We start from the raw sequence: 22,269 nt of genomic DNA, 5'->3' as shown, positions 1-22,269 counted from the left end.
GAAGACATCAAAGCAGTACAATAATTTATTCTGAGAAGGTAGCACACCTGGACAACACGTCTTGAGACCCCCTTGCTTGTAGGAAAGGCAATCCCAAACAATCTCAGATGCCCTCCTTACTCTCCCCAGAACAGGAAAATTCCTGTTTATGTACTATAGTTGTTTTTATTTAAAAGTTTACTAGTTCCATATATGAACATTTTTACAAAGGAAAGACAGGGTCCTTCAATAGCCATGCATGATATGAAAAAAAAAATCATAGAATCATAGAGTTGGAAGAGACCACAAGGGCCATCGAGTCCAACCCCCTGCCAAGCAGGAAACACCATCAGAGCACTCCTGACATATGGTTGTCAAGCCTCTGCTTAAAGACCTCCAAAGTAGGAGACTCCACCACACTCCTTGGCAGCAAATTCCACTGTCAAACAGCTCTTACTGTCAGGAAGTTCTTCCTAATGTTTAGGTGGAATCTTCTTTCTTGTAGTTTGGATCCATTGCTCCGTGTCCGCTTCTCTGGAGCAGCAGAAAACAACCTTTCTCCCTCCTCTATATGACATCCTTTTATATATTGGAACATGGCTATCATATCACCCCTTAACCTCCTCTTCTCCAGGCTAAACATGCCCAGCTCCCTTAGCCGTTCCTCATAAGGCATCGTTTCCAGGCCTTTGACCATTTTGGTTGCCCTCCTCTGGGCACGTTCCAGTTTGTCAGTGTCCTTCTTGAATTGTGGTGCCCAGAACTGGACACAGTACTCCAGGTGAGGTCTGACCAGAGCAGAATAAATCTACCCATTATCTTTCAGCTTATTGAACCCACAGATCTAAAAGTGCTCCCACTCATACAATAACAACCAACTATCACCAAATGCTTTAATTCCTTTCTATGTGGCCATCAGCCCCAGCTAGCTTGGCTGACAGTCAGAGATGATGGAAGTTTTATTCCAACATCAAGGGAGCACCCTGATCAAACAAAACCAACAAGATGCCAACCCTAAAAGCAGATCATCTATAAGGAAACATTACAACAACTTCAACTTCAAGCAATTTGCCCTCATCATTCACCCTTACTTGGAGGTTTCTAAGCAGAGGCTGGATGGCCATCTGTCACGGGTGCTTTAGTTGAGATTCCTGCATTGCAGGGGGTTGGACTAGATGACCCTTGGGGTCCCTTCCATTGCTACAATCCTACGATTCTATAATTCATTAATCAATCCATTAAATCAACTGGCTATCATGTTTAAATCTGTTTGAACAGGATATTTAAAGTTCAGGGAAATGGTTCTCATTTCTCATTTGTGATTTAAAGTTTTATTACTAAAATAATTGTTTTTCTAGTTGATGCTCAAATGAAGCAGAAGGGCCAAAAACTGCATCTGGCACCCATACTAGAACACTTGTTCTAACTTGACAATTATATTCTCACTTTAAACTGGATCATCATGTGCAGGAATAATTGAGGGCACCGTTAAGTCTTCCTAGCAACAATCATGTGTTTGGTACACAAACAGTGTATCAATTACAGGATTTATGAGTTTCCTATTCACAAGGTTAGTGTCCTTCTTGACCCCTGGACTCCTCATCCTGTACAGAGGAAGAGGAAAGAAAACTTTACTGAGCCTTTTAAAAAGAGCAGCTAAATGAAGCAGCTGAGCCACATTACACAACACTAAGCACACTACAAATGACTGTTGATTTAAAATATATTACTGAATGATCACAATCAAGTTTTAAAAGTATAAACAGAGGGATAATACATTTTGGTCCCCCCAAAAGTTCAGTCCATACAAGACCCTACTCCTCTGAAAGACAAAAAACCACAAGTTTCAAATAAGGCTGCAATCCTATGCACACACTTAACTGGGGGAAAAGGCCCATTGGTTGTAATAATGCTGTAATAATACTACTGAACGTTGCTGTTCACTGCAGGTTTGCCGACACTAGTTGCCCATGAAAATGTTTAGTAGCTTGAGAGATGAACATTTTGATATTTCCCTTAAGGACATAAACCACCTAATTTATGTCCTGGTTCTGTGCTTGAAAAGGGTGGGCAAAACGTAGCCCATGAGCTTGGCCTAATTTCATGAGGGTGGGAAACCCAGAAGGAGAGAAGGAAGGGGGAAGTGGAAAAGGTAGAGGTGGAGAAGAGAGTGAAAACAGAACAGCCCTGCTCGCCCCCAACATGTGGTCTGGATAGCAAAAAAGATCAGTCACGTTTCAAAACAACTCACAACTTGCCCCTGTTTTCAGAATACAATGAGAGAGTGAGAGTGCAATCCTATGCAGGCTGCAATTGTAACCCTACTTACCTGGAAGTAAGTGCCTCTGATTCCAGAGGGAGTTACTTTGGAGTAAGCTTGCTGAGAATTGCAGCCTAAGTCTCCTTGCATTAAATGGAGCTTACTCAGAAGTAACTGGATCCAGAATTGCGGCTTAGGAACTGGTTATTCCTCTCCCCACGCATGACATATGCAGTTCATTTGCAGTGTTAGTTTTACCACAGGATTTTAAACGGAAGGGGAAAGGATACAGCATAGGCAACCAATTTCCATTCATCTGGGAGAAGAGGAATGTAGATACCAAAGCCCACTATGGCCAAGTATGAATAAAGCACCAGGGTGATCAACTGGAACGAGTGGAGTGGTAAAGACCAGCCGTTCACTCTGGAGTGCAGTGGAACCACCATGTGGTCATTCAGCTGCTCAGGACTTGTCTGCCTCAGCTTCTTGTCATAGCAGGTCATCTGCAAGACAGAACCCAGAATCACCTGTTAAAAATAGCCAGTGTGCTTTCTAGGCCGAGAAAGACAGAAACGACAGCGACACAAAGAGGCACACTGTGGGACGGGAAGTAGATCTCAGCCACTGCATCTTGCTCTTTCACAATTCTGCAAGAATGTTACATCACCCACCCACGTCCCACCACTGCTTTGAGGTTTCCCTCCCCAACCAAATGGCATACAAATTTTAAGAAATAAATCACTTGCACCAAGAGACACAGAAAATGCTCTTATTGATGTGGCAGGTACCCTTAGAGAAAAAGGCGCATCATTTGTCAAGCTTTCAAATCTCTAGCAAATGCAAAAATTTTGAGATATGGCAATTAAAAGTTAATTATTTCCTTGTAGTTTTGTTAATCCAAAAAGGAAAAAAATCTGCTTTCCTAAAGCAGATGGCAAAATAAAGCTAAGCAGTGCTCCTTCCCAAGACGAGTGTAAGAATATAAATCCAAGATTACGGAATAAAAAGTTTCATTGTGATTTGCACATTAGTCATCTTAAGTCACACATTAATTCAAGGTCAACTCTGCCCTTCTCCTGATCAGATTTACTTCCTGATTAGGTTTAAGTCCTATGCGGCTGTGGAAGCCCAGTTAGGGTTAGGTGTGCCAAGTGTTTCCCCAAGTATTGAAACTCCACTCAGACCCTGTCTCCAGGCTACAGCTACAGCAGAGGTAATCCAGTGCCCGGTAGTAATTTTAACCAACGCTTGCCTTCTAGTTCCTTGTGTAGCCAGTGATTTGGTGTCCTTCCAGCAAGGGAGACAAATTGCTGAGTCACTTGTAGGTGGAATACTAAGGTTTAAATGCCTTAGATAGCAATTAAGACAGGTAAAAAGAAATTAATAAAACTGTTAAAAACTGATAAAAAACTGCACTACTAGCATGGAGCTTAGAGCAGGGCTGCCCTTACCGGCGCCATCTTTTTTTCCTACGGGGTGGAAGAGTCTTCGGCCCCCTCAATATCGGCTGGCAGGGCGCTGGGCCCCCTTGGTGCTGAGGGCATAGAGAAGGCCGAGCATGGAGCGGAGGGTGGCGCAGTTCAGCGGCTGACTCCTCTTGAGCATGAGAAAGGAAGCCGCGCTGGGCTGGGCTCTGCCATCAGCCTCCTCCCAATGATGTGATGTTGCATGCATGATGTCACACACATCAGGCACATGACGGTGTGTGCGCGTAACGTCACACAAGTGAAACACACGCAAGGGCCACACAATCTTAGGTGCAGGGTGGCACCGCTGGTTAGGATGGTCCACCCCTAGAGGCTAATGAATCTGGATGGTTTTCTGATGCCTCTTTTCCAGCTAACCCTGGTGGAGCTCTTGAATTGAGAGATGGCCCAGGAAGTGGACCTGGAGGCCTGGTTCACACGTCTTGGTAGGGTGAACTAGGGCTTACAGGGACAGGCTTCCAGAAGGGAACCTGCAGCTGCTTTGTTCCTTCCTAGTCTCTCTAACTCCATCAAGGCAGCACATTTTTCATCAAGAATTGTCAAAGAAATTCACTCACCATCACAAGATATTTGAAACGTTACATAAATCATTGTATTATCTCCTGCAGGGACAGCCAGTGTATGCCCTCCAGATGTGGATTACAACTCCCATCATCCTGCATGGCCAATCATAGTCATGGGTGATGGGAAATGTAGTCCTGCAATTTCTAGAAGGCACCATGCGGACTACCTCTGCTCTCCTGCAATAAATATATTCTTCCTTGTACATGCTACTACAAAAATGGTAACCAAATGCTTTTTTCAGAACGTAATCAAACGTTTTTGAGAAGTGTAGTAAAGAGCCCAGCATCTCATGCAACCCAAGCCTGTTTTAAACAAGCAGCGCAGGATTCTTAGCCGCGTTCTTAGTCCTAAATTTCCTGCCACCATTCATCAATGAACACCAGCAAGCCTTTGAGAGTCGCTCTCTCCCGTTCACATAATGGCATTAGACAATCTACGAGAAAGCATGCCTAGGTAGCTCTAGGGAACAAAGACTTTTTTGGGTGCATAATGCAAGGAAGTGACCAAAGGACTCATCAGTGCTTTTAAAACCTATACCTACATTGTTCTGTGTTCAATAAGACATGACGTTATTCCCATTTGCTGGAAGTCTCCCCACGGCGCAAGAGATGCGTCTCCGATGCAATTACTGCACAATAAAGAACGAGCATTTGCAACACTCCTCTCCCTACGCTGATTGAATCCTGCACTATGTCTTCAAAAGCCAATTTCTCTCACCATAACGAACCTGCAGTCAAGAATGCAGCAAATGTCCCCCTGGTGGTGTGGTGGGTTTTCTCTTTTACTTTTTTTTGTTTTCAAAAATTCTCTTATTTAAAGCATTGCCCAAACATACATTCATTGTCTTTCCTCTTGTTTACAATACACAACATTACAGTACCTGATTATCAGCTATTATTCTCATAAATACATTTCCCCCGTTTTAATCCAAAGAAGAGAACAAGAAGCACATACCCTCCAACATTTCTTCAATGAGCATAGGGACGTCCCATCTCATAATGATAATTTTACTATTTATACCCCACACATCTTACTGGGTTGTCCCAGCCACTCTGGGCAGCTTCCAACATATAAAAAAAATAATATAACATTAATTATTTTTTAAAAAATCCCTATACAGGATTGCCTTCAGACAAGCTCAGAGGTTGGATAACTCCATTCCCTCCAACATTTCTCCAATAGGGACATCCTAAGGAAAAGTATGGGACGCGGGTGGCGCCTGTGGGTAAAACCTCAGTGCCTAGGACTTGCCGATCGCATGGTCGGCGGTTCGAATCCCCGCGGCAGGGTAAGCTCCCGTCTTTCGGTCCCAGCTCCTGCCCACCTAGCAGTTCGAAAGCACCCCTAAGTGCAAGTAGATAAATAGGTATCGCTTTATAGCGGGAAGGTAAATGGCGTTTCCGTGTGCTGCGCTGGTGCTGGCTCGCCAGAGCAGCTTCGTCACGCTGGCCACGTGACCCGGAAGTGTCTCCGGACAGCGCTGGCCCCCGGCCTCTTAAGTGAGATGGGCGCACAACCCTAGAGTCGGACACGACTGGCCCGTACGGGCAGGGGTACCTTTACCTTTACGGAAAAGTGGGACATTTTGGATCAAATTAGAAACTTCTAAATGGCTTCTCTAAATCTGGGACATCCCTGGAAAATAGAGACACTTGGGAGGGTCTGGAATGAAAATAAAATAAAGTAACTTCCTACCAACAAAATTCCCTTATATCTCAGGTCATGTGTGGTAGATTATTATTGATGTCTCGGATGTATTGTAGTCCATATTCATATATGATTTTAGAAAAGAAGAGTTTCATTGAATGCTTAATTATAGTGTTATACCACAGTAATTTACTAGGAATAGTCTGGTGGCTAATTACATCTGTTGTAATTAGGGTGGGAGAAGAAACAGATGCTCCCAGGTGAGAGCTGGGGGCACACATCTTTTTCTGTATGGGACAAAAGTTGGAATATACTTGTGAGAGAGAATCTTGTATCTTCCTTCCTTTTCCTTTTTCAATATTCTTTGTGTGGGTTGGTGTGCCTTTTATATTATTGTGAAAACGTTAAAGAAAACTTTAATGAAAAGTAATTTTTGTGCTACCCAGTTTGGTAATCAAGTATGTAAAAATAATAGATTGTTCTCATATTAAATAATCCCTGTGATACTGGTTTTGTTCCAGCTTTCAGAAAAGCACTTGCAAAAATGCAGAAGAGATCTAGTCATACAACTGTAAATTGTGTGAGCTAGTGACTTCTAGTGGTGAGCTGCGTGAACTTTTACAAGACAGTTATCACGTGTTACACAGAGATGAAAATGCAGAAGTTAAAACTTCTTCTCCGTAAAATGCATGCTTTAATACCACTATGGTTTCTGTCATCTCTTGTGACAGAAGAGCTCTGTTCTACTTGTCATCAAAGCTTCCCCAAACCAGACTGTGGGTCTCAGCACTCCAAGTGAAATACCTAAAACTTCCCTAATAGTCACTGGGCTGGTTCACACACAATGTTAAACTATGACTGAGCACTACACACGGACAAGTGTTGGTCTCACAAGCCCCCTGCCTCTCACCTCTTTCTCTCACACTCTGGTTAGCATTTATCAAATCAAATCAATCTTTATTACGGTCCAGAGACCCAACAAATCGTTACAAAGCAATGCACAATTCAGACAGCCTACCTCCAGGTTAAACAAGCATTTTGTTCAAAAGATAGGGATCACTGGTTCTTGCAACCACCGATAAAAACTTTGCCACTGCTAATGGTCTAGCATTTGTCTGGTCTTCCAATAGGAACCTGACATAGTGAGCCTTTATTGTCCTATCAATAGGTTTAAAAGGTGTCTGGTTAAAAAACGGAAATACAAAAAAAACCCTACCTGGCATTTGACTCTATCTGAAAACAATTTTTAATAAGTTGTTTAAGGGGCAGAAATTTCCCTTCATCCTTGGCAAATGAAATGATGTCGACCACAGGATCAGATTTTAAAGAAAGAATAGTTTTTAATACAGTGGTACCTCGGGTTACAGACGCTTCAGGTTACAGACTCCACAAACCCAGAAATAGTACCTCAGGTTAAGAACTTTGCTTCAGGATGAGAACAGAAATCGTGCGGCGGCAGCACGCTAATGGGAGGCCCCATTAGCTAAAGTGGTACCTCAGGCTGAGAACAGTTTCAGGTTAAGAACGGACATCTGGAATGAATTAAGTTCTTAACCAGAGGTACCACTGTAGTCTTGATGCCTCACATTAACTGACACCACATAGCAGTGCCCAAACATGCGGTGTTCAGAGGTAAAAAATGCCCTCACAGCATGGTTAAACATCAGGAAAGGTGAAATGCTTGGACTGCGGTCAGCACTGAAACAGGTAACAGGCCAGTTCTGAGTAAAGTGCTTTAACTGGAACTTGGCAGGTGACTGTTGGTGTGCTATAAGCACCAGACATTTTAGGGAGTCCAACACGCAACTCCACTTCCACCCCAAGATGCCATTTCAGTTTCCGTATACAAGAATCTGGCAGGCAGTTGCACAAGTGCTGATGATGCATGATTTATTCCCCCCCCCTCAAAAAGAGATCCAGAGTTATTATGAACACAAGAGATGAGAACACTACAGAATCTTAGAAAGGGTCAGTCATACATTCCTCAGTTATGGGAAGATTAAGCCATCAGCTCTGCCCCAATTAAGAGCTCTTTCAAACTCATAAAAGTAGTCAAATATGATGACCATTTAGCTTATGTCTTTCTCTTAAGAGCATGGAGGAAGTTATTGATTGTTGCTACAGCCAAATGCAAGGAAGCATTTTGTCCTCGTGAATGACAGTTTCAATACAAAGCCCGCGCTCCAAGGAACTTCATTTTTGTTTCTTAACTACAGCGACTGCAACACTCACTAATTGCTTTTAAAAACTGAAATGTAATCCTGCACTTCTGTTCTGGAGGTTTGTCTGACACCGACTGGTCTTCAAACACACTTTTATTTTCCACAGCCCTTTTTATCTTAGCTTGTTTGTACCTTTTCTGAAGCTTTCTGTGCTATTTTTCTATTCTGCTTCTACTTTTTGTATGTTTTGTTGCATACTTATTGTATTCTGACTCTGTAAGCTGCCCTGGGAACTTGTCTTTCTGGAGGGAAGGTGTTATTTTCCGGAAAGGGGATTTTTTCACTGTTGAGAGAATGAAAGGGAAAGAAAACCCTGGGAGTTTTGGGAGAATTTTCTCTAGTTCTTTGTGGAATCTTACCAATAGGCACCTTCTTACCTTTAAAAGTATCCCGGCGTCAGTTGCATAACCTTTGCTAGTAACTTGGTATGGCAGAAAAGTTATCTGCAGTTTAGCATGGTAAACCATTAAGGAAAGTGCAGGTGCTCCTCAAGTATTTGTAATGGAAGCTCACAAATTTTTTAAAAATGTAACTGAAAAGGCAGCTATTTCAGCATATTAACCCCTCCTAGTATATCTGTTCCCAGAATCCTCTGTAACATTTGCAGCTTCTGTTTCCTAGCAAGCAAGTTGATGTGAGAGTATTCCTTGATGGTTGAAATATACGGAAAAGCTGGGGAATGTCAGTATCTGCCCACAAACAGATGGTAATGTTTCAGAGTAACTAAGTTAATAAGTGAGCAGTTTATAAAGTTTATAAGTGAGCAGCTACTGAGTGAAACATATTTGTTGATGAAGTTAAGCAGAATTTCCCCAACTTTCTGCCTGCAGTCTCCCTTGCTTACTTTCAGAAATAATTGGTACAATGCTAATTCTTCTGCTTCTGTCCTAAGAGAGCCCTCCGTATACAGTGCCAGTAATTCAGTGAAAAGCCCAAAGTTCAGGATAATTTCTCCCTTGCGACTTACGTCTGCGATGTTCAGCATGTTCTCCTGGCCAGGCCGCTGCTCCCTCGCTTCCCAGGGCCGTGCAGAAAGAGGTTTGGATGAGCTCTACAACTCCGGTGGGATCTTTCCCCCTGTGGGTCGAAATGTCATGTAGTATTTATTACCTGAAAGTTGGGCATTTAAAGGATCTGTCTCTGTCAGCATGGCCTTTAACAACTTTTAGAAAGACTTGCTTGGTTTCTTTTTAACAGAGCAACTCCCTTTGTAGCTATGGAAACCGTTTCCACTCCACTTCTTGGCAAGGCCGTGGTTCTCCTGGGTCCTACAGAGGATGTGGTTCAAGCAGCTGTCATCTTACCTGCAAAACTTGGGTTTGTCAGGATTATGACAGAAACCCACCGATTTCCTATTAGAGGTCATTGTCAGAAAAACAAACTTTTAATAAAATTTCTGAGCAACCAAAAGCCAGCCACCACCACGACCATAGAGGAACTGCCTAATACAAAATAGCAGAATATACCCACATCACCAAAGTCCGGTTACTGAGTGCTTTTCTGATACGAAATCAGACAAACATTAGTTGATGCAAGATTTTCAGAATGAACTTCTCTAAACAGGAGACCTACGACTGGAGGCAGGGGGAGCTGCTAGCTTCTTCTTTTGTTTTTACCAGGCTCTACTTCTTTAACAACAGCATGCTATGCAGATATTAGAAGAGAGTGCTGTGAAGACCTTTACCTGATTTCCCCCCAAGATCAAGCTTTTGTTAAAGGCATAGAAGTAAGTCTGACTGTGTTTTCCTCACCAGTTTTCCATTCAAGCAACGACAGGTGAGCTGTGGGGCCTTAAAGCCTTTAACCCCTTTAAATATTTGTTTTGGCGTTCTTTAAAATAATATACACTGCTGACTTCTGCCAGTATTTGCTAAGGATTTGTGCCATGGCATGATTTGCAGTCCAGCACTTCCCATTAATTGTGAATGGGATCACAGCCTCAGTCCTATTAATTCTGCTGAGGGACTATGACCATCTCAATTTTCCAACCCCACTTATTTATGAGTGAGCCCCATTGAATTCAATAGGACTTACATAGTTAGGGTTCCAAGCTAAGTAACTCTGAGAAATGTTTGGAATCTTGAGGTGAAACCCATAATTCATATTATGGAGTAGTTGTATTATAGTTAATAGAACTACCTCGGTGTACACAGGTTGTGAACTGCGGTATTAACAGGGCCACTTACACATTTGTGATTCACACCCTGTCAACAGGTAGCTGCCCCAAAAGAGGTTCAGGGACATGGGAAGCTGCCTTCTACCCAGCCAGACCCTTGGATCACCTTGCTCAGCAGCTTCTAAATGTTTCAGGCAGGAATCTTTCCCAGCCTCTGCCTGGAGATACTATGGGTTGGACCATAGCTGTCAATGTCTCCCTTTTTTAAAGGGAAATTCCCTTAGTCCAAATAGGACTCCTCGCAAGAAAAGGGAAAAGTTGACAGCTATGGGTTGGACCTGGAACCTTCTGCATGCAAAGCACTTGCTCCACCACTGAGCTATGACCTTTCCCAATTCCTGTGGGTTTCATCCAGAATCAGCCCAGTAACAATACTGGGGTATTACTTTTCAGCTAAAATGATTCTTAAAGCTGTTCACTTTAATAAAATGAGGTTTATAGGACGATCATATTGGCTTCACAGTAACATATCAGGAATATCTGGTGACAACACATGGACTGGAAATTTGTCTGGTGAGCAGACCTTGGAAAATCCTCTGAAACCTTGCAAAAGGCAAACAATTAAGGAACAAATGCTCTGTTATTTGTCCAATCTCTTTCCCCTCCTTCCCTCCCTCCCACCATTGCTTCTGGCAGACCAGCAAAACACAAAAGAAGTAAGGCTGGTTTAAGGCTGCTTATTTGTTTACAAGTACTATATGCAGGTCACCTGTTTGGATATCTGAATCTACAGCGTCTATAGCAAGGCTTCGGTACTAATTCCTTGCCTTCCATTAAGTGAATTTTAATTTAATGAGCATTTGGAAGCGTGTAACAGTTTGTGCCTCCTGAATGAATAAAACCTTTATTTTCTTTGACACTTTGTGTACTTTTAACTCTGGGATTGGAGGCATCTGTTAGTGATACATGATAATAAACCTCTATACATGTATGATGTTCTAAGTGCACTGAAAGAAATGCAGGTGTCAAATAATGATCCCAAAAAGTCTCTAGACATAATTAATCCTCCCACCCACTGTACTATTACCAGGCAACTCCTATATACTACCTCTAATGTTAATCTTCCTCTCCCCAGGTATCCAAAATTTACTGAATGTGGAATAAAAACAACCTGTGACTGGAAGACCTCCATCTGATCCAGAAGGGCCGTGTCTGCCCCTTTTTGGAATGTTGGAGCTGTGAAAACTGGAGCGGTCGCCTTGGCAACCAACTGACAAGGGACCGGGTTACCTGAAGAACTTAAGGTGTTAAGGTCAGGACATTTTGTGACCTATTAAAAACCTCCTCAATCTTTACACCCCACCTAGTCCTGCAAACCTTGCTGTTTCCTCGTAACTTGGGAATACTGGTATTTTTCAAAATGAAGGAGTGCGACACTTTGGGCACCTTGACTGCATGGCAGTTATTTTGCATTAACAAAAACTAAGATCTTTCAAAATTAGATTGAGGAAAATATTTGTTTTTACTTAAAAGCGTTTATAAACCATTTGCTATTTCAAAAATCTCTACAGTTACCTTGATAATAAAAAGTGCCTACAGAAAAGGTGGAATTTTTAACTGTGCTTCTTACCACATTATGGCATTTTCCTAAGCAAAGAAGAGAACCGCCAGTCCTCTGATTCCCAGCCATACTAATAGAATTTAGAAATTAGAAATACTATTTTCCTTCACTTTTATTTAGAGAGATTCCCTTCCTCAAACACAGACAGGCGGTATTTTTCACTGAGCTCCACAAGTTAATCACAAAACGCCACTTTAAGATATCTATCGGAGCTTCGGTTATATCATTCTCTTCTGCTATGTCCTCTTGGGTCACTTTTCTCTCCGTTGTGCCCTTCTTCCTTTTCCCTCCAATATCGCAATTACTTTGCTGTGTCCCACAGAAATGAAATGGAAATCAAAGGTCACCTCCCACTGAGAGTGCATTGACCTCACTGCTGACTTCATAATGTTTGACTTTGGGCTAAATGACATCACACAGCTGGGAAGGCAGCAAACTACATAAACCTTAACAGCGCAACACTTAAAACATGTGCCCTTCCACTTTTCCAGGAACAGAAACGGTTCACTTTCCACAACCTGTTGCTAAAAGGCTAGGCACCTCTACAAACTCACAGCCCTATGGTTATACAGTGGTACCTCGGGTTAAGTACTTAATTCATTCCGGAGGTCTGTTCTTAACCTGAAACTGTTCTTAACCTGAAGCACCACGTTAGCTAATGGGGCCTCCTGCTGCCGCTGTGCCGCTGGAGCACGATTTCTGTTCTCATCCTGAAGCAAAGTTCTTAACCCGAGGTAATATTTTTGGGTTAGCGGAGTCTGTAACCTGAAGCGTATGTAACCTGAAGCGTATGTAACCCAAGGTACCACTGTATTTTGGAATCAGTTATTGTGATTTATAATTGCTTGCACGGCTACTCAATGTGTGACGGGGTTCAATTTTCTAAGTGTAAGAAAACTCAATAAAGATAATTTACAAAAAAGTAATAAATAATTTCCATGTCAACAACTGCAGATCCAGGACTTCCCCCCCATCTAATAATCCTTCATGCAATTCTGTACTGTAGACAGGTTAGTATGTACAGTACCAGGTTGCATTTAAAATGTCACATCTATACTGTATTACTGTATAACACATCTATACTGTGTTAACTTTTATTGGTTTTCAGCAGATTATAAACACAGCACATAACTTCTGTTCCCCTTCCCTTCTCCCTTCCTCCCAGAACAGATGATCAGTTTATCATTTGTGAATTTGGCGGATGCTAATAATTAGAAAGTCCTTGAGAAAATCATATACATCACAGGGATGTCCACAAATAACCCCCCTGGCCCCACCCCCGGTCTCTTACATCTCAGCCTGTTACCCTTTTTATATTAACTGATTGTCTGTTAGTCCACTTGTCTGTCTACTTGTCTATTCCCTGCTTCGATAACGCCACTGAGGCATCTAGGAAAACCCCAGAGAAGCCCTTAAAACACAGCCCAGACGCAACAAAAATGACCGCCTAATTCCAATGCTCTGTAAAAGCCATCAGTCAAGAACGCCTGTCCAGCTCAGCAACCCAACACCCAGGAACCATCATCAGCACAACTCCCAACCATAACACCCCCCACTCCAAAAGGACGCCAAGCAGATCCCAAACCAAAACCATATGGGAGAGCGAGGTGACACCAACCAGGGAGATGGCAAACAGCGCTGAGACCACAGCACCCCTTCAAGATGATGACCACCCAACAACGAAACAACATCTGAGGGAAATGGAAATGAGATTAGCAGAAATACTGAAGGCCACAGTGGCTCCCCTGCAGATATTAATCAACGATCTAACCTCCAAAGTGGAAGCTCTAGAGAACAACTGCAACCCCTTATGGGGGCAAATTAACAAAGACCTAAAGAGATAGAACAACACGAACTTCACTCTCAGACAAAATAGCCATGATCAAAATGATCACCCTCCCAAAACTAACCTACCTATTCCAAACCCTCCCAATCTGGATCCCCCAACCCAACTCTGAAAATGGCAGAAAAAACTACACTTATTTATCTTCTCACACAAAAAACCAAGAATAAGCCCCAAATATCTGCATCTCCCCTCCTCAGATGGAGGATGGGGAATCCCCAACATAGAAGCATATTACATTGCCAACCAAATGCACCACATAATCCCATATATACTAGAAGATGAGACAAAACAATGGATACACCTAGAGAGGGACACAATTGAAAATACCTGCACCACAGCATACCCATTCCTTCCAAACAAACTAAGGAAAATTCCCACAACACTCACCAGGTACACACAGACCATGCTCAAAGCATGGAAAACAGAAATAGGCAAAGTGTCCCCAACACCATCCCCACTAATCCACATACCACCCATTATTCCATCACGCAACACAAAACCTCCAAATAAAAACCTGGCAAACCAAAGGCCTATATCACCTAACAGACTTCTATAAAAATAACAAACCCTTGTCAACACAAGAAATACAAGACAAACTAGAGGACACCCAATTGCCCTGGTTAACACACCACCAATTACATGTCCTCTTAAACAACCCAGTAGTAAAATCAACAGCAACTAGGCCCCTGACAACCTTCAAAAACCTCCTAACAACAAAGGGACATGGCAAAGGGATGGTATCCACAATATACAAAATATTACTCCAAAATCCCACGAACCCCCTAGACATAATAAAAAAAAAATGGGAAGATGACATAGGCTATGAGATTAACTCCATTCAGTGGACCGGAATGTGGTCTAAACCCTCCTTTAAATCCATATCAACGAGAAGGAGAGAACTCTCTGAAACTCACCTACAGGTGGTAACTAACACCAAGGAAATTAGCGCTAATATGCCCAGGAACCTCACCAAAATGCTGGAGAGGGTGCACCTCCATGGGCACATACCTCCACATGTGGTAGGAATGCCCCAAAATCCAACTATTCTGGACAACAGTCATGCGAGAAGCCAAGTTACAGGGAACCAGGCAGAGGGCCTTCTCGGTAGTGGCACCTTCCCTGTGGAACGCCCTCCTACCAGATGTCAAAGAGAACAACAACTACCAGGCTTTTAGAAGACATCTGAAGGCAGCCCTGTTTCGGGAAGCTTTTAATGTTTGATGTATCATAGTATTTTAATATTCTTTTGGAAGCCGCCCAGAGTGGCTGGGGAAACCCAGCCAGATGGGCGGGGTATAAATAATAAATTATTATTATTATTATTATTATTATTATTATTATTATTATTATTATTATTATTATTATTAAAATATGTCAAATAATTAAGCAAGTATTAGGAACCATGCCACAACTGCCTCTACTAAACATATTCCAAGACAATAATGCCCACTCACATCACAAAGAACTCATAACCCGCCTACTTTCAGCAGCCAAAAGCATTATAGCCAGACACTGGAGAGACCTGTCAGGAGTAAACATGAACCAATGGTACCAAATAGTATGGGAAACAGCCCGACTAGAATAATTAACCAATAAACTGAAACTGACACAGGAACAAATAGAAGAAGATACCTTCACCCCGGTATGGCTCCCCTTTATCACATACACAGCACAACAAGACAATGACAAGAACCCGCCTGTGGGGTTCGTAGAGACCCCGGTCCTTTCACGGACTATTGACCTGTACACCACTACTTTATCCTTCTGCTTACACCAATTTTGTGGAAGAAACCCCAGGGTTCCCCGGTGAAGTATTGAGTCTCAGTCAGGCAGAGTTAACAATGAAGATTAAAGTTTATTTCAAACACAAACAAGTTTTAAAATATATTCCAAACGCTGTCACTCTATTCCCTCTCAGTCTTGTCCCTGTCCCTAACTCACTCTGACTCCTCTATCTCCCCCCACCACAAAAGAACCAAGGAACTAACTCACAAAAATGGCTTTCTTACTGGTCAACCTATTAACCCTTTCTTCCCCCCCAGTACAAACGTATCCCCAAAGATTGGGCAAATGCCACAGCGCCAACAGCATGCAAATCAATATGGCTTAACCCGATTCAAAAACACCCACTCACACACGAAAACAAAGTTCACCACAGCCAACCACAAACAAGCAACCGCACCCATGGCCAACCCCAACCTCTCTCACCACCAAAGGAACACAAATAGTAAAGAGAACCCACACAAGCGATGCCGACACAAAACCCCACACATACATGAAGCAAAATAGAAACCTTGCCTCCTGACCCCACCCCCATGGCCCCCTCCACCTCTTCCCCACTTTTCTTCCTAATGTAACCCTAATGTCTCAACAAATGGAATGCCCCTATGGAAAATGTAACTTGAAAAAAGAGATGGGGGTAGGCCAAGGGTTTGAAAACGGTATAGGTGCAATATATTCTGAACAAAAAGCAAAGCTAATTGTAAACAATGTGGTCACGGAAGAATTTAAGATAGAAAAAGGGACACGTCAGGGGTGCCCAATCTCTCCATTACTTTTTATATCAGTCCTGGAGGTTTTGCTGAATATGATTAGAAGGGTTCAGCTGGTTAAAAGGGTACAGGTCGGAGCTAAACAGTACAAACTGAGAGCATTTGCAGATGATCTGGTACTTACATTACAAGAGCCAGAATCTAGTACTAAAAGGGTCTTAGAATTAATTCAAGAGTTTGGTCAAGTAGCAGGATTTAAATTGAATAAGCTAAAAACTAAGGTATTAGAGAAAAACTTAACAGCTATTGAAAAAGAGAGGTTTCAGAATGAGATAGGATTAACTGTGGTTAAGAAAGTGAAATATTTGGGGATTAATATGACAGCTAAAAATGTGAATTTATTTAAAGATAACTATGAGAAATGTTGGACAGAAGTGAAAAAAGACTTAGAGACCTGGTCAAATTTGAAGCTTTCCTTGTCTGGTCGAATTGCGGTTATAAAGATGAATGTATTGCCTAGAATGTTGTTTTTGTTCCAAACATTGCAAATTGTGGACAAGATGGACTGTTTCAAGAAGTGGCAGAAAGATATTTAGAAATTTGTCTGGCAGGGCAAGTAACCTAGAATAAAATTTAAGATTTTAACTGATGCAAAGGAAAGGGGGATTTGCCCTGCCAGACTTTAAACTATACTATGAATCAGCAGCTTTCTGCTGGTTGAAAGACTGGCTGCTTCTTGAGAACACAGACATTTTGGACTTAGAAGGTTTTAACAACATTTTTGGGTGGCATGCATATTTGTGGTATAACAAGGTTAAAGCTCATAAAGCTTTTAAAAATCATATTGTCAGGAAAGCATTATATAATGTGTGGATTAAATATAAAGACTTGTTGGAAAATAAAACCCCAAGGTGGTTGTTGCCAATGGAGCCAAAGGCTGTGAAAAGGCTCAATATGGAGTCCAAATGGCCGAAATATTGGGGAATTTTGGAACAAGAAGGGGACAAACTGAAATTGCAGAGTTTTGAGAAATTAAAAGATAAAGTGTGAGATTGGCTTCATTATTATCAAATAATGGAGGTTTACAAGTTGGACAGGAAAACTGGCTTCCAGGTGGAAAAATCAAAATTTGAAACAGAATTGCTACAACCCAATACTAAGAACTTGTCAAAAATTTATAACTTGCTGTTGAAATGGAATACGCAGGATGAAACGGTTAAATCAGCCATGATTAAGTGGGCACAAGATATTGGTCATAACATTATGTTTGCTGACTGGGAACAGTTGTGGACCACCGGTATGAAATTTACGGCATGTAATGCCTTAAAGGAAAATATTATGAAAATGATTTATAGGTGGTACATGACCCCAGTCAAGCTTGCAAAAATTTACCACTTGTCTGATAATAAATGCTGGAAATGTAAAGAGACTGAAGGTACATTCTTTCACCTTTGGTGGACATGCCCAAAGATTAAGGCTTTCTGGGAAATGATATATAACGAACTGAAAAAGGTATTTAAATATACCTTCCTGAAGAAACCAGAGGCCTTTCTCTTGGGTATGGTCGGCCAATTGGTGCCAAAGAAGGATAGAACATTCTTTATGTATGCTACAACAGCAGCAAGAATACTCATCGCAAAGTATTGGAAGACACAAGATCTACCCACCTTGGAAGAATGGCAGATGAAGGTGATAGACTATATGGGACTGGCAGAAATGACTGGCAGAATCCAAGACCAGGGAAGAGAGACAGCGGAAGAAGATTGGAAGAAATTTAAGGACTATCTTAGGAAACATTGCAAAATTATCGAATGTTAGAATGACGTTGGTTTAGAAATTAAGTGGTTTCTAGCTAAAAATTTAAATGGATAATAAGGGAGAGGATTTGCTGAATTAATAATTGGAAATTGGAATACAGAAAGGGGAGGTATGAGGAAGTTGGGGAAGTAAGTTACAAGAAAATAAGGAATTGAAACTATACTTGTTTTTGTTTTTTGTTTGTTTGTATTATTGTTTTGTTTTTATATAATCTTTGAAACTTTAATAAAAATCTTTTAAAAAAAAGAAAAAAGAGACATTGCGCATACCTTTGTAAACCAAGAAAACTTTAATGATGATGATGATGATGAAAAGGTGTTGCAGTGGAGGAGGGCAGGGGAAAGAAAACTCCTGGCACTCATTCTTTCTTGCTACAGAACTAAAAGATTTCTCCACTTTTCTCTTTTTTCTCTTGGCTGGTGTGTTCACCCTCAGGGGAAACAGGTCCCCCACTTAGAGGAAATGGACTGATCGGAACCAGTCTATGACATCAGCGCAGAATCCCAACCTCACTTGGCAGTTGAGTCCCAGCCTTGGCTCAACAGCCCTTGGGTGGCTTAGCTGCGACAGAATCAGAAAAACTGGTGCCTAAATTTATTTTAAAAATCACGGCAATATTAGACAGCGAGAAAGCGGGAGTGACAATCAGCAAAGTCTGAAGATTAATGGCTGGGGAGGCAGAAATGACTGGCAGAATCCGAGACCAGGGAGAAGAGTCGGTGGAAGAAGACTGGAAGAAATTTAAAGACTATCTACAGAAATATTGTAAAATTAATGAATGATAGAATGATGTTGGATAGCAACTAAGGGGTTTCTAGCGGTAATGATTTAAGAGAATATGAAAAAAGGGTTATAAATGGGTTAAAATCTAATGGTAAGGATTTGCTGAACCAATAAATTGAAGTGGAATACAAAAAAGGGAGGTATGAGGAGGTCCGGGAAATAAGCTAAAAGAAAATAAGTAAAAGAAAAAATGTATGTTTTTAACTGTTTTTATTTTGTATTTTTCTTTTTCCTTTTTCTTTTTTTCTGTTATATTTCAAAAAAAATTAATAAATATTTTATATATATAAAAAAGATTAATGGCTGGGGAAATGGCGAGAGGAACAACAGGCAGCCTCCGGAGGAGGAAGGCGAAAGCAAGGAGACCCGAGGCCACGTTGTACAGATCTACTAAGTCCTGAATGGCTGCAGGAAAAGGAAGAAGAAGAGGGGTCTCTACAAGAGCTGTCATGGGACAAAGACCCATGAGAGCAGAAGCAGCCAAGCAGGCTGGGAAGCGCTGGGACTGCACAGTCATTTGGGCCTCCGAAAGTTATTCAGGCCCAACTGCTGAGTCGTTCTGACATGGGACTCCTTCTCCTTATAAGTGGCAGCCATTTTCTCTCTGTGTTCCCAGTCTGCCTCAGTTGTGAGCTCATTAAAGCTCTTATTCTTTACACTGCACGTCAAAAGTAGCCTGGCACCATTCCGATGATAATAGCAGCCAAGGGCCGCCCCACAATAATTCACCTGCGGAGGGGCTGTGGCCCCCGTCTGGTGACAACAGAGAAGAACACCCGGAGCCCAGAGTGAATGAGGGCCTCCCTTCTGACACCACCAAGCCAGAGCGCCCGAAAGTGCCGCAGCAGATCACAAGGCTTGCTACCTGGGCGATGCCCATGATGAGGAAACGCCCCTGAGTGGCTCAGGCACCTCCACAGGCTACTTCCCCAGCTATGGGACCGACGAGCAGTTCCCCTGCTACTAGCCCCCCGGGTGCCCGGAGGACAGAGAGAGTGGGGACCCCCAATCAGGCAGGAAAAAGATCCCCCCACAAAGGGGCAGGGACCCCACCACAGGCCTCCGTCGGCTCTCACAGCAGTCAACGTGGGCTGGAAGTGGCCCCCAAAGAGGGGAAATCGAGGGGGCTTGGAGAAGGAGACGGCTGCAGGAGGGGAGCTGAAGTCCCAGCTGCAGAACCAGAACCAGCACCCTCTGCCCAGCTGAGGGAAGAAGGCCATCTACGTTTGTGACACTGACAGCATGGAGGCTGCTGGGGATGCCAGGAGAAGTACCCCCCCCCCAGCAGCCCTCCAAGCATGGAAGTGCAAAAAGAAAAAAGAACAAAACACCTTCAATGGGCAGATGAACAAGACCAGAGCTCTCTGCCCCACGACCCAGGAGGCGAAGCAGCTGCAGGAAAAGAAAGAGGAAATGGGTTTCCACAAGAGCAGCCTGGCATCCCAGAAGACAATAGCAGCCAAAGGCCACCCCACAATAATTCACTTGCAGATGCTGCAAAGGGTCTGTGGCCCCCGTCTGGCGACAACAAAGAAGACCTGGACCCCAGAGTGAATGAGGCCAGGGTGAAAAAGAATATTCAGAAGACCCCCTTGTGCCTTGGCCCCCCCGTTCCCTCGTCTCCTGCGTCTGGAAGGTCTTCAAAAAAGCGCCGCCACCAGAACCCAGCACCAGCGGGGTGCAAGCAGAGAGGAGACTGCTCGGCATGCGGCTGAGGATTCGCCAACACAGCAGCTGCGTGCATCCAGAGGCCCTTTGAGGATGAGGAAACGCCTCTACTTCCCCTGCCACTAGCCCTCTGGGTGCCCCCAGGACAGGGCTGGTGGGTGCAGTGGGTGCCGGCCGGCGGAGCTGGGAGTGATCCAGGGGCGCTCGCAGCTGGCCGCCTCTCCATGGACTGGGCAAGGCGAAGCAGGCGGGTGCCGGAGCTGGAGGGGGAAGGGGTCGACCGCTCCCCTCCCCAGGGTGGCACCTTTGGTGCGGGTTGGCACTGTGGGGCTTCTCCCCCCCCCCCAGTGGCCCATTCTCTTGCATTCACTGTTGTTGTACCACCTGACCTTACTACGCCACTGGGAGTGAGGGCTTGGGGATGCTGACACGAAGTCATCTGCGATTTGGGGCAGCAGTGGGGAGCGCAGGAGGGTGGGCTGCTTGGGGGGAGAGGGAGGGGGCCCTGCAGCGCCGGTCCGCACTGGGGGTGTTGTTTTGGGGAAGGGGCCGGGATCTCCAGGGGACGGGCTGTGCTTCCCACCCCCACGATGGCGCATGGGGCGGCCCGCGCCCACCGCTCCCACCTTGCTCTGCCCCTGCTTACTCCACCTTGGTGTACGCTGCCTGCCAAACAATAACACGAACCAAGTGTCGTCAAACAACGATTATCAGGGATTTGCCTCTTCCGACTTACCACTTACCTGTTTAATCCCTCGTCTGACGTCTCGTTTTCATTGTTCTGTATGGAAACTAAAAGGTATAAATGTAAGAATCTTCTTTTGTTCTGGGTTCTCCTCCGTCGCCTGTTTGTTACGTGAGTGGGGACCCTGTTGCCAACAGTCTTTGTTTTGTAATAAAGTTCGGGCTTATAGCTGCTTTACTTTTCATAAAAATAATAATAAATGCATTTAAAAAAAGAAAATCATATATAGTAAAAGGTTATCATATTTCAATTAAACCATCCATGTCACATGTGCAGTCCAAAGCGTGCACTCTTTTGGTCAACTTTTCAACTGAAGCAATTGTCCATGCCATTGTGTGATGTGTAGGCGTCACTTTCCAATTCTGCACTGAGTAGTTGTGCCACCAAAAGAAAAGTAACAGTTCCTTACTGGTAGGTTAGTTCAAATAAATACCGGTATGTGAAATTCAGGCCCCAGCAAAGTCCTCTTGGCACTGTGATCCCACCCTCCCCATCCCCTGCATTCTTATTTCTGTTTCCTGTGCACTAAGATTTCCTGGAGTCTAGTTTCCTTTCCCTTTGCTTATCTTCACCCTTAATGCTACCCTGCCTCTTTTAACCACATTGGTTGTTTTCTCTGACAGCTTCTTCCTCAGCCTACCCTCAAGCTGGAATTTCATCACGCAGGCCTTATCCAGACTTCCTTTTGTACCATGTTTTCCAGGCACAAGTCCATGCTTTAAAAGCTGTTTCTGAGCAGGGTTTTGTTTTGGTTTTGGTTCCAGTACTTTCTCCCAGAAAACCCACATTTTACTTTGAATTTGAACAAACAGCAATCTGCAGAAAACTTGCTTGGAGACCTTTAAAGCCCAGACCTATGCCTAGAAGCACAGCACAAAATGAAGTCTTGGTTTAGCTCTCAGAGCTGTTCGATGTATTAAGCCTAGTCAAATGCTAAACTAACAAGTTCTGTTGTTGGTGCTCCCCCGAGCTTGGTAATTGTTTGGGAACATTTTGTGATACAGCATTAGCCTAGAAAATT

At 43.3% G+C, this 22,269-nt stretch overlaps 1 protein-coding gene and 1 long non-coding RNA gene across 13 annotated transcripts in view; one reads left to right on the top strand and one right to left on the bottom strand.

The window, feature by feature from the left end:
- Nucleotides 1-21,445, bottom strand: part of LOC310692390 (palmitoyltransferase ZDHHC11-like) — a 33,878-nt gene extending 12,433 nt beyond the window's left edge. Inside the window, exons 1-4 of one of the 12 annotated variants that reach the window (XM_083473338.1) lie at nucleotides 18,322-18,729; nucleotides 10,755-10,878; nucleotides 9,127-9,236; nucleotides 2,530-2,742 (exon numbers count right to left, since the gene is read on the bottom strand). In XM_083473338.1, coding sequence (XP_083329464.1) covers nucleotides 2,530-2,742; nucleotides 9,127-9,144 — 231 coding nt within the window. In that variant the 5' untranslated portion in view covers nucleotides 9,145-9,236; nucleotides 10,755-10,878; nucleotides 18,322-18,729. Of the gene's footprint in view, nucleotides 1-2,529; nucleotides 2,743-9,126; nucleotides 9,237-9,629; nucleotides 9,719-9,843; nucleotides 9,926-10,754; nucleotides 10,879-11,383; nucleotides 11,822-11,905; nucleotides 13,136-15,196; nucleotides 15,217-15,514; nucleotides 15,684-18,321; nucleotides 18,730-21,246 lie in introns of those variants that run through there. The other 11 variants (XM_083473337.1, XM_083473336.1, XM_083473331.1 and 8 more) reach the window with 11 other exon arrangements.
- Nucleotides 9,827-11,776, top strand: LOC310692430. The gene is made up of 2 exons (XR_014518805.1): nucleotides 9,827-9,935; nucleotides 11,411-11,776. It is a non-coding gene; the product is annotated as an uncharacterized lncRNA (long non-coding RNA).
- Nucleotides 21,446-22,269: the final 824 nt, after the last annotated feature.

This window comes from Podarcis liolepis (genome assembly GCF_965112155.1).
Source record: "Podarcis liolepis genome assembly, chromosome: 13".
Lineage (NCBI taxonomy): Eukaryota > Metazoa > Chordata > Lepidosauria > Squamata > Lacertidae > Podarcis > Podarcis liolepis.
The sequence above is the reverse complement of the archived record's forward strand: the minus strand, read 5'-3'. Positions and strand labels throughout refer to the sequence as shown.